General features: G+C 45.8%; 4 protein-coding genes across 5 annotated transcripts; 1 reads left to right on the top strand and 3 right to left on the bottom strand.

The window, feature by feature from the left end:
- Positions 1 to 775: 775 nt before the first annotated feature.
- Positions 776 to 2,672, top strand: LOC133842057 (beta-ureidopropionase). The gene is made up of 4 exons (XM_062274964.1): positions 776 to 997; positions 1,503 to 1,765; positions 1,825 to 2,444; positions 2,499 to 2,672. Exons 1-4 carry the CDS (start codon positions 894 to 896, stop codon positions 2,670 to 2,672), a joined length of 1,161 nt encoding a protein of 386 aa, XP_062130948.1. The 5' UTR covers positions 776 to 893.
- Positions 2,670 to 4,591, bottom strand: LOC133842055 (spermine oxidase-like). Its single transcript, XM_062274961.1, has 3 exons — positions 4,433 to 4,591; positions 3,698 to 4,371; positions 2,670 to 3,647 (listed from the first exon to the last, which is right to left on the bottom strand). The coding sequence occupies exons 1-3, from the start codon at positions 4,439 to 4,441 to the stop codon at positions 2,780 to 2,782; spliced, it is 1,551 nt and encodes a 516-aa protein (XP_062130945.1). The 5' UTR covers positions 4,442 to 4,591; the 3' UTR covers positions 2,670 to 2,779.
- A 441-nt stretch (positions 4,592 to 5,032) lies between these two features.
- LOC133842056 (spermine oxidase-like) lies at positions 5,033 to 8,348 on the bottom strand. 2 transcript variants are annotated; one of them, XM_062274962.1, is made up of 2 exons: positions 8,208 to 8,348; positions 5,033 to 6,875 (listed from the first exon to the last, which is right to left on the bottom strand). In XM_062274962.1, exon 2 carries the CDS (start codon positions 6,839 to 6,841, stop codon positions 5,321 to 5,323), a length of 1,521 nt encoding a protein of 506 aa, XP_062130946.1. In that variant the 5' UTR covers positions 6,842 to 6,875; positions 8,208 to 8,348; the 3' UTR covers positions 5,033 to 5,320. The 2 variants fall into 2 exon arrangements, with proteins under 2 accessions (XP_062130946.1, XP_062130947.1); XM_062274963.1 differs by lacking the exon at positions 8,208 to 8,348 and adding an exon at positions 7,291 to 7,308.
- LOC133842052 (exocyst complex component 3) lies at positions 8,221 to 11,167 on the bottom strand. The gene is made up of 2 exons (XM_062274958.1): positions 10,038 to 11,167; positions 8,221 to 9,985 (listed from the first exon to the last, which is right to left on the bottom strand). The coding sequence occupies exons 1-2, from the start codon at positions 11,007 to 11,009 to the stop codon at positions 8,741 to 8,743; spliced, it is 2,217 nt and encodes a 738-aa protein (XP_062130942.1). The 5' UTR covers positions 11,010 to 11,167; the 3' UTR covers positions 8,221 to 8,740.
- Between the last annotated feature and the right edge of the window lie 192 nt (positions 11,168 to 11,359).

The raw sequence follows: 11,359 nt of genomic DNA, 5'->3' as shown, positions 1-11,359 counted from the left end.
TTTATAGACAAACCAGAGAAAATTATAAATGTGTTACAAATTCCAGCAAAACTGACTTTTGTGATCTGATAGCAAAGGGCATTTTTATTCAATAGATTACTATGGCATAGTAGAATGATATTATATATTAAAAAAAACTAATAGAATTGGAATATTATTTCATAGACAAAGAGCTGCTATGGAAAACAAGAGGAAAACTCTTTCAGAGATATTTTAAAGGATTTTTTAGCTAGCATGGTTTTTATGAGGATATTTAATCATCGGATATAATATGCAAATTACTTAAAGCGATCCACATAAGTGTTAAAGTACGCACTAGCTCGCTATTTGCATATGTTTAGTGCGAAGTCGGATAACACCTCAGCTGATTTTTGATAAGCTCAACATTGTATTATTTGTTATCACTAAACCAACAAAAGAAACCACAAGCAAAACTTTGTACCACGCCATATAAATCAACTAAAGCGCATAAGATTTCCATTGCTAGTAACTTTGGATTTAAATTTGCTGTCCAAGTGCAGTACAAAAGTGCACATAAGGGTTAACACTGCGACTGCTCAGCTGTTAAAGGTAGACCGCATGCGCTCAATACAACAGCTGCGTCATTACTGACCGCGATAAGGTCAATCAAAGCCACCAGGCAGGGAAACTGCGACGCAGAGAGAGGAACACTAGCAGAGACAGAGGCAGAGACAGCAGCAGCAGCAGCGAGAGAGACAAGAGCCGCAGAGAAAAAGAGGCAGAAATTAACTGCGGCGATGGCAGCGATCGCATGGCATTCACATTCCGGATTGTGCGCTTATCGCGAGTGGTTGCTCCCGTCGTTCCTGAATAATACTCGCAATTTCATTCAATTTTAATTGCACTTTTGTCAGACCACAACTGGTATAATCATGTCTGCATTTGAGTTGAAGAGTCTTGATGAATGCTTGGAGAAGCATTTGCCCGCCGAGGAGCTGAAAGAGGTCAAGCGCATACTCTATGGGGTGGAGAAGGAGTAAGTTCACTATATAGCATACAACAATCTAGCTATGTATATATGTAATTAAGTAAGTATGCTAATGCAATTAAGCATTTAGATTAGCACTCAGTTGATAGGCAATTGAAATACAACAGAGATAAGTCTAGAAGAAAGTCAAATACTTTATAGAGAACACGATGGAATCCATTGGACAGCCATTCCCTATATCAATATGTAGAATATGTAGAGAAACACCCATTAAATTTATAATTAGAAAAAAAATATTACGTATACGTCGCGGCGTCCGTTGGAATACGTATGTATATCGCAAGCTGGTGGCAAAAAATGATGATCAAAACAAACGCAGATATATAATAATAATAAAAATAAATGTTTACGAAGTGGCAAAAGAAAAAGCGAACAATGAGCAGAGAAGAGTACGCTCTCTCTCTCTCTGTATACCATCCACTCTCGCTTTCTGTTATTTACTCTCTCTCTCTCTCACACGCTCCCATTCTTAACGTTTGTGTTACCCCCTTAGACAAACCCTTGAGCTGCCTGCAAGCGCCTTGACCACCGCCAAGGAGAATGGCTTCGAAATCAAAGGTTATCGCTTCACCGCTCGCCCCGAAGAGCTGAGGAAGCCGCGTCTAGTGCGTGTGGGCGCCATTCAGAATTCCATTGCACTGCCAACGACGGCGCCAATTGCTGAGCAACGCGAGGGCATCTGGAAGAAGGTCAAGGCCATGATCAAGGCCGCAGCGGAAGCAGGCTGCAACATTGTGTGCACGCAAGAGGCATGGAGTCAGTATTTTCTCCCGCTCTCTTTCATTATTCCCCTCTAAACATTCCTCTCTTCTCAGCCATGCCATTTGCTTTCTGCACACGCGAAAAGTTCCCATGGTGCGAATTCGCCGAAGAAGCGGAGAAAGGTCCCACCACTAAAATGCTGGCCGAGCTGGCCAAGGCCTACAACATGGTCATCATACACTCCATTCTCGAACGCGATGTGGAGCATGGTGAGACCATTTGGAATACTGCTGTTGTCATCTCCAACAGCGGTCGCTACCTCGGAAAGCATCGCAAGAATCACATCCCACGTGTGGGAGACTTTAACGAGTCCACCTACTACATGGAGGGCAACACAGGGCATCCGGTATTTGAGACCGAGTTCGGTAAGATTGCCATCAACATCTGCTATGGTCGCCATCATCCGCAGAACTGGATGATGTTCGGTTTGAATGGCGCCGAAATTGTCTTCAATCCCTCGGCCACCATCGGGCGACTCTCGGAGCCATTGTGGAGCATCGAGGCACGCAATGCGGCGATTGCCAACAGCTACTTCACGGTGCCAATCAATCGCGTGGGCACCGAGGAGTTCCCCAATGAGTACACCTCTGGCGATGGCCAGCCGGCACACAAGCAATTCGGACCCTTCTATGGATCCACCTATGTGGCTGCTCCCGATGGCACCCGCACTCCAGTAGGTTTAAGTGTAAAGCATCCCCAACAAGTATTAATTGGCCTTTGCTTGCAGAGCTTGTCGCGTTGCCAGGATGGCTTGCTGATCACGGAGCTGGACTTGAACTTGTGCCGTCAGGTCAAGGACTTCTGGGGCTTCCGGCAGACGCAACGTTTGCCACTCTATGCGGAGTCGCTGAAGAAAGCATCGGAGCTGGACTTCAAGCCACAAATCATTCGGGAGCAGTAAAGGTTTAAAGAGACCTTAAGCATTTTTATTATTTAAAATATAACAATGTAGCTAAATGTGAATACTTTGTGCTCATTTACTACTACCTACATGTAGTATATAAACTATTACAAATCCTTCTGATAGTAGCCGGCGAGACGACGCGCCTCCCGTATACCCGTCTCCACAGCTCCATGCACCGTCGAATAGTGATCGGAGCTGGTCGCCTCGCCAGCAAACAAAATTAGGGGTCGCACCGTAATCGGTCTGATGTCCAGCAGGGAGACATACGATGGAGTCGTCGGCTCATAGGCCAGCACATTGACCGGTTGAGCTAGTTGATCGGGTCCCGTGTTGTAGCTCTTTGTCAGCATCGAGGGATACGAATAGGAGCCCATATGAGCGGGATCAATGCTCCAGTGACTGGTGACCACGCACTTCGGTTGTGTGACTTTCATTTTGGGCAAAAACTTGCGTAGCATAAGCATAATTCCAAGGGTCAACAGTTTAGAGTCAATCGATTCAATGACCTCCGTATTGGGGCCTGCTGCCCAGCCGAGCAGGACCCGCGGTTGATGCGCATAGGGTTGAATACTGTAGATGTCCGAGAGCCATTCCAGCTGCGGCTGATTCAAATCATCTGCACACCACATTGCATTGAAGCCCGTCCAATCGTCCTTCCAGAACGGCTCCTCGAACTCTGCAAATATTTTACACACATGCCCGAAGCCCATGAAATTGATGGCTTTGCGCTTTGCCAACGGCAGATTTGGAAAGAAGAGTCGCGGATTCTTCTTGAGCACACCCAACGAAGCGGTAACTACCACATGATCGGCCAAATACTGATTCTTGTTCTCGCACGTGATATGGATGGTGCCATCGATGCGATCCCAATCGATCTTGAGCACACGCGAGTTCAAGTCAATGCAGCCTTGAAGCAAACCATGCTCATTCATCTCATTACCATCGACCAGGACGCGCAGGAACTGCTTGTAGCTGTCAAGGAAATATATGTAGGTTTGAAATAAAGTATATTCGATCCTTACCCCTGGTCACGCCAATTGAGCGTGCCATCCCCTTGACACGGTCGAAAGGAACCGTAGTCAGCCGCATTCATGTCCGTGTCCACAGCTGAGCCCTCCATTTTCTTGAATGTGCGCAGAAAATCGACAGCCCATTCGCGATCAATGTGCTTCATATCTGGCTTCGATAGCGCCTCGGCAAACTTCTCCACCAGATACTCACCATAGGTGCCGTCGCAATCAATGAGATCCTCATTCTGATTCCTCACTATCCTCCTCATCACCATAACAAGCTTGACCAGCATAGAGCGTGGCATCATCTGGCCATTGGAGCGTATCCACTCCACATTGATATATGCATCCCAGCTTGATGTATCCAGCAGATTGAGTCCCTTGACCATCTGATACACCACATTGCCATGCTTGCCATTTACCCACTGTGCACCGACATCAATGTAGTTGTCGGCAAACTTCATTGTTCGAATGCGACCACCAATTCGATCTGACATCTCCAAAATGCGTACATGTTGGAAGCCCTGCTTCTTCAGCTCCATGGCGCAGGCCAAGCCAGCAGCACCTGCGCCAAGGATGACAATATTAGGCTCCGAATGAAAGGACTGGCTGAGCTTCTTGGGTGTCTTAGCCTTGGACGCATGGTAACGATTGTGGAGCTGTCTATGTGTTTTCTTCGAACAGCACTGCAGGCATCGAGGATTAGGGAGTCAGACGAGTTAATAGATAACGGCTAAACACACTCACACTTCCCATAGACCGTAATTTTTATAAACATTAATAACTGACAATTTTGTGTTTGAAGCACAACCAGCCTACCTCCTGAATAGATAACACGAAATTAAAATCGACCTAATCAAATTATATGTACAGTTCATATATCTCTAAAGACTTTTCTTTATGAGATTGCATTTTTTTTAAATACTCCCTGACTAAGAATCACTTCTTTTTCATTCGGACGTATTCCCTCAAGGTTAAGTTTCCTCATCCTAACTAATTTAGGACTAAACTACAATAGTATTATTAACTACTCCAGGGTAGACCACACTAACTGAACCCTAAAATAGTTGCAGCTATTCTTGACTAGACTGAACTCCAGGATCTACAATTGACATGCCTAAATTAATTAGAATTTCGTTGGCAAGTAAAAAATAGATTAGCTGGTCTATTAATATCCTATATAGCTATAAACTAAACTATAAACCGGACTATAAATTTTCCTAACCACTCCCTTAGACAAGAGCGATTCGTCAATATTCTAGACAGCTTTAAACGAATCCTAATTAATGTCCATTTGAATGCAATCAACTTTCTTAGCTCCTCCCTGAGGAACAAGACTGTACTGTAAGATTTAAACAACTTTATTGGGCAGCTGCCAGATGCGAATATAATAAGAATTCAGCATATTTGTATATATATTCGTAGCTCGATCATATATCATAGATCGTATATCATATCATGTCTAGTATTAGTCGTCGACTTAAAGTAAGAGCCTTATATACCTTATGCATATATCATAGTATATGAAGTCTATCCAGTATTATTGATTGATTGCGTAGTGTGTGGTCCCAGTCCAATTTGGTCCAGGACCAATGAAGACGATACTTTCACATGGTTTGCATCCATAGCCTGATGCTATAGCTGTGACTTGGTCACATTCACAGCTCCGCTCAGGCCATAAAAGTCAGCAAGACGCTTGGCCTCCCTCCATCCCGCCTCGACAGCGCCATGGACTGTGGAATAGTAATGTTCGCTGGTTGCTTCGCCGCCAAATAAAACAATGGGCTTGTCACAGCGACTCTGCTGATGCAGCGATTTGTCACGGCTCGGCGATTGCGGTGTCATGGTGACCACAGTCAAAGGCTGAGCCAAGTCGCCGGCTCCGGTGCCCAGACGCTCGGTGTCCATGGAGCGAAAGGAGTAGGAACCGCGAAAATGTTCATTAGTGTACCAGGCAGAAGTGCGGAAGCCCACGGGTTCAGGTATTGACCAGTGTAGGAAGCGCCGGAAGAGATACATGCAGCCAGCAATTACCTCACCCTCGGGCAGTGTCTCCATGTGCCTGCCATTGGCATTGATTATCCAGCCGGCAAGCACGTTGGGTTGATAACTGACCCGATAGAAGCCAAAGACATCCTCCAGCCAGGCACGCGAGGTATTACGTATATCACTGAGGTCCTCCTCTCGCCACAACAGCGTGAATCCCGTCCAATCCTCAGGCCAAAAGGCCTGCGGAAACTCCACAAACAGTTTGTTCACCGTGCCGAAGGCCAAACCCTCGATGGCGCGTTGCTTGGCCACCGGCAGCTTTGGCTCAAACAGCTGCAAATGCTGCTCCTTGAGTACACCCAGGGAGACAGTGACAATCACATGATCCGCCAGACAACTTTCACCATTGGTCAGCTGCAGTTCGACGCGAGAATCGTTGCGATTCCAATTTATACACTTGACGCTTCTGTTAAAGAGCACACGCTGCTCGAGAACACCAAGATCCGAGTCGGATTTCAGCTCCCGACTGTGCATCAGCAGACGCAGCAATTCCACATAGCCCTTGTCCTTCCAGTTGAGCAGTATGTCACCCTCGCATTCCCAGTAGTTCAGATAGCCACGACCCGACACCTCCTCCAGCGTATCGGATGCTTCCACCGAGTTCTCGAATTTTTTGTAATTGTCAAAGAACTCGTCTGCGATAACCTGATCGATGTCAGCATTCTCAGGCAGCCGCAGCATCTCGTAGAACTTGTTCGACAGGTAGCTGCCCAGCGAGCCACTGCAATGTCGCAGCTCCAGCTGTCGCGTCACAAGCGAATCCCCCACAATCGCCTTCAACCGGTTGGCCACATTATCGGGCAACACCTCCCGATTGCTGCGCACACACTGATAGTTCTCATAGACCGGTCCCGTCGACTCCAGCAGATCATGTTTGCTAGCCAGTTCATGCACAATGTTATCCTGCTCGCCGTGACACCATTGGGCTCCCATATCGATCACATTTGCCCCAAAGGGTATCGTGTGTATGCGTCCGCCTAGACGATCCTCGGCCTCAAGGACGAGCACATTCTGAAAGCCATACTCCAGGAGTTTGGTGGCACAGGCAATACCCGATGCTCCAGCGCCGATAATAACAATCTTGTGGTCCCGATGCGATCTGCTCATATCGTTCTCTCAAACCGAATGTGTCTGCTAACAACTGAGGAGATTAAAAGGTGACAATTTGCAAATATTTAGTCAATGTACAAAGGCTCGGAAAAACATTCTCTTTTAACTAGCAATTAGGATGTATTTTAGTTTTTGATTGTATTAGTCTTGTTAATGAGTTGTCTGTCTATTTTTAAAGATATCTGAATCGTTATATTCCATCACGAAGTCTTGGAAATATAATAAGGATATACATATTTTAGAACCTCTACATTTTGAATACCAATATTTAAAAAAAAATGTTAATAATAAATTTAAGTTATTGCAAAATAAAAAGAAAATTATATAGAAATTACTTTGCTTTACTATATAATATAAAATTTGCGATAGTTTCAATTATCCGTTATTAAAACTAAGTACATTATTTGAGGAAACCCGTTAACGAATAATTCTGAGTTTTTTTCTACCGATTGTAAGACAGCTTTGTAACTGTCCTCAGCGACGACTGCGCAGAATTATAGCGAAAAGCCGGTAAAGCAAACCGTAATTGTATATTTGCATATGTTTCTGCTTATTGCATTTTCTTTTATCACATACAGCTGCAGCACAAGCTCACAAAACACCGGCAAATTCCGTTCATTGAATTATTCAGTTGCAATTACAGTTAGTTAAACAGAGAAAGCAGCATTTGAAAACAGCTGTTGAGCGTTATTCACTTTAAATTGATTGCAATGTAGCAAGAGTAACGGGCAATCGTTTGAATACTGATAAGAAAAGGCGCGCGACAAACGCTGATAAGAAGAGTTTGTCTGAAGTGAGAGTGAGAGTGCTGATGGGAGCGCAAGAGAGGGAAAGATAGAGAGAGCAGTGAACTAACGAACTCAAACACACACACAAGCATACGCTTACTCAGAGAGAGTTCAACATGAATTTATTAATAGCTAGGTTTTCTGTGGGTGAACGGACATTGGAAATTCTTGTTCTTCTTTGTATCTGACTGCTTGCATCTTGCTGGACCAGTCCGCTTTATGCCACTTCGACACAGTTTGTCGTTAGCAACCCCAGCGGGAAACACACAGCAACACTAACACCACCACAGCACATAGCTTATACAATTCATGCTCACACCTCACACACACTAATACACACATTTAGGCTTTGCGGCAGAGTGAAAGAGAACGTAGCATTGATTTTATATTCGACGACAAACAAAATAACCAAAAAAGTTTTTCAAGGTTCTGCGACAACAAGCCGCATGCATTGAAATTATAACAAATGGCAACTAAATAAATACATAAATACACTATACAAAATGTATGTTTCTATGTACCCTGCTCAGTTCTTTTTCTCCCTCACAATGTTTTCCGGTCACAGTTTAACTCACCGTTAAAAATTGATGTTGATAATTTTGTAAGTATTAATAATTATTAATATTTATTAGAGTTCTTTAATTTTTGTAATAAATTGCTGACAACTTAATATTTATTGCACTAGAGAAACATAAATAAATATGGGAAAATTGACGACGGCTGTTGCTCTCGCTGCGCTGCCCGCTGCTGCCGTTGTCGTTACAGACACAAACAAAACTGAGAATCATATGGAAACGTGCTGCTCCACAATGCTTATGCTGCGCCCAGAGGCGCACCTGTCACCCTGTTACCCACAAAGGGGAATGCCCAGGGTGATTGGCAACTTCCTTGCTACGCCACTGCGCGCGATGTTCAAAAAAGCTTTCGCCGCATGAAAGCTCGCAGCGAAAGCGCGCCAAAGAATGCGAGAGCAGCTGACTGGCCAATGGAATGAGTATGTGCGGGGGAGGAAGGGATAGTTGTTGTCGTAGTAGTAGTGTAATGTTTACTCATCGTTGTTGTTGTTATGGTTTGTTATGCTAAGCACATTCGCTGCGTTGTGTTGCGTCTACCACAGCTTGTCACTAAACACAATCTCTTTGAATATGCAATCCTGCTTGGCTATGCTGACCATTGACTTCTTGGACTTCATGGCATCCTGCACCTTCTCCCGCACCTCCGCCGCCTTCACATCGTTACGTATGTAGAACAAACGCACCAAATGATCCTCACTCAGCGATGGATAACTGCCCAGCAAAGTATGCAAATCCAAGATCAACAGTTCAATATCCGAAATAAGGAGTGCCGACAATGTGGCAATCAGATCCAAGGGGGAATCACTCAGCGATATCTTGGGTGCAATCTTCTCGAAGAAGAGCTTAAACCGCTTTGCCTCCTGGTTGATCTTCCTCGTAATCGCATCGCATTCCACACGCGGTTTCGACAGACGCTTGGAGAGCAGGGCACGAATGTAGCGCTTGGCCAGCAGCTTTTGCGCCTCGTTGATGACCATCTCAAAGTTGGCCGGGCGCAGATGATTGTAGTCCTGGAAGTAATCGTCGAGGGTCACGCAAATGGTGTCCACGGCAATGCTACTGCCCAGCCACTTGACGGTGAACAGATCATTGAAATGACACTCCATGTCCAAGAAGGCCTCCTCCAGCAGATAGTTGGCGGCGTGCGCGCGTATGCGCTGAAAGGTGGCCAACAACTTCTCGAAATCCTCGTAGTGATCTGTGCGTGATTTGGGCCAATACAATTGCTTCATCTGCTGTGCCAACTCCACCATCTGCTGACTGTTGTTCACAATGGTAATGATATAGTGTGTAAAGTATTTGATCTGGTCGCGATTGCGAAAATGATGCTCCTTCAGCTCGATGACATTCTTTAGGTACGTCTGGCCAAAGATCTCAACCTGTTGGATGCTCATGACCAGCGCCTTAAACGTCAGCTCCTGGTGTATGGTGTTGGTCACCTGCAGATGCTGATCGATCATCTGGAAGATGATTACAGGTGCTGAGGTGTGATAATAATGCTCATCCTGATCGGGCACCATTTCGGAAAACCATTCCTGCTTCTCGGTTTGCGCAGCCTTCGTCATCCATTCCTGATAATTGCGCTGCATGTTCTGCAGATACTCGTTCTCCAGCGCCTTGAGATGCTCCTGTCGCAACAATGGACCTGCCAGCTTGTGCACATCCACGCTGAGATCGGGATGCGACATGAGCTCCACGCCCGGATAAGTGTGTGTGACCCAGGCTAGCATAGAAACATACTCATTGCCCTCCAAACCCGAGCGCACGATGTTATCCAACTATAAAGAGGAAATGAGTAAGTTTTGAAGGAGAGAAGATGCAGTTACTCACATAGCTAGACAGTCCCTCGTGATAGAACTTGACGTACTCGTTGAAGATGTCGTAGTGTGGTGGAAAGCAGGGCACGCACAATGACTTCACCACACGCAGATCCTCGAGGATTATCTGACGCAGTATTTCCAGATCACGCACCAGCCACATTTTGTTATCCGCTCGCTCCTCTAGCTTGGAGCCCTCGATGCGTGTGATTACCGCCGCCTGCAGCACATCCATAATCATTTTGCGCCAGGCCTTGGGACGTCCCGGGGGCAGGAAGCCCGTAACCTTCTGTTGCTGCACTGCAAACTGATCGTTCTTCTCTTCGCGCTCAACAATTCGGAGGGCGGTGACAATAACAGTGGGCTTCTTGCGTACCGTGTTGAGTGTGCGACTGATTATGAGCCGGATCTTCTTCTCCAGCGCCTGCGACACGGTGTCCACCTTTTCAAAGTGCCGCTTCAGTGTAATCTTATCGGAGGCATGTTGCTTGGGCTGCTTGTGCAGCTCGTACAACAGATCGTCGCGAGAGTTTTCCAAATCCGACAAACATTGATGAGCATTGAGTAGCTTATCCTCATCGATGAGTGCCATAGTCTTTTGCACACTGGCATCCACATTGAAGATGTGCTTTAGATTCTCCATGGCCGTCGCATACTGTGAATGTTTTGTGTTCTCCTCGCGCACCACTTCCAAAGCATCATAGACCTCGGGTACGCCCTCCAACAGCCGCTCCACAGCGTCCATGCGACGACGCACCTCGCGCACATCCTGCATGCACGTCTCCAGCTGTTTCAGTCCCACACGCACGCCCTCCAGCTGATTCTGCATTCCCGTCTTTAGCAACGCCTCCACTGAGGCTTTTTTGCGGGCAATGCGATGACGATACTGCTCGACCTTCTCCAACTGGCCGGGACGCTGCAGCATGTTCTGTATGTCTTTGAGCGCTGCTTGGCGCGCCTCCTCCTCCAACTGCTGCAAATCCATTATTCAAATTTGCACTTTTTAATATTTGCGGATGCTATTGTGATTAATTCGTTTACGAAGAGAGTGCAGGCAGTGTGACCACAAATTCCATTTACAATTATACCAAGATAAGTTTTCCAGTTTGTTGTAAGGGGCAGAGCCCGCCGCTTTTGAAACTGTTTGTTGCTCAACTCTTTTCGCGATAATAAGAGATTATTTTTCATTATCCAAATGCAGGATTCGCAATAATTTAATAATAAAGTCTGTTTGCTCAAGTACCTGCCAATACAAAACCCACAACGAATAATGGTTACATTTAGAAAACTGTACAGTTTGAGGTGTACTGTCATCTTGGTGTTATGATGGGCAGC

The sequence above is a fragment of the Drosophila sulfurigaster genome, chromosome 3 (genome assembly GCF_023558435.1).
Source record: "Drosophila sulfurigaster albostrigata strain 15112-1811.04 chromosome 3, ASM2355843v2, whole genome shotgun sequence".
Taxonomy (NCBI): domain Eukaryota; kingdom Metazoa; phylum Arthropoda; class Insecta; order Diptera; family Drosophilidae; genus Drosophila; species Drosophila sulfurigaster.
The sequence above is the reverse complement of the archived record's forward strand: the minus strand, read 5'-3'. Positions and strand labels throughout refer to the sequence as shown.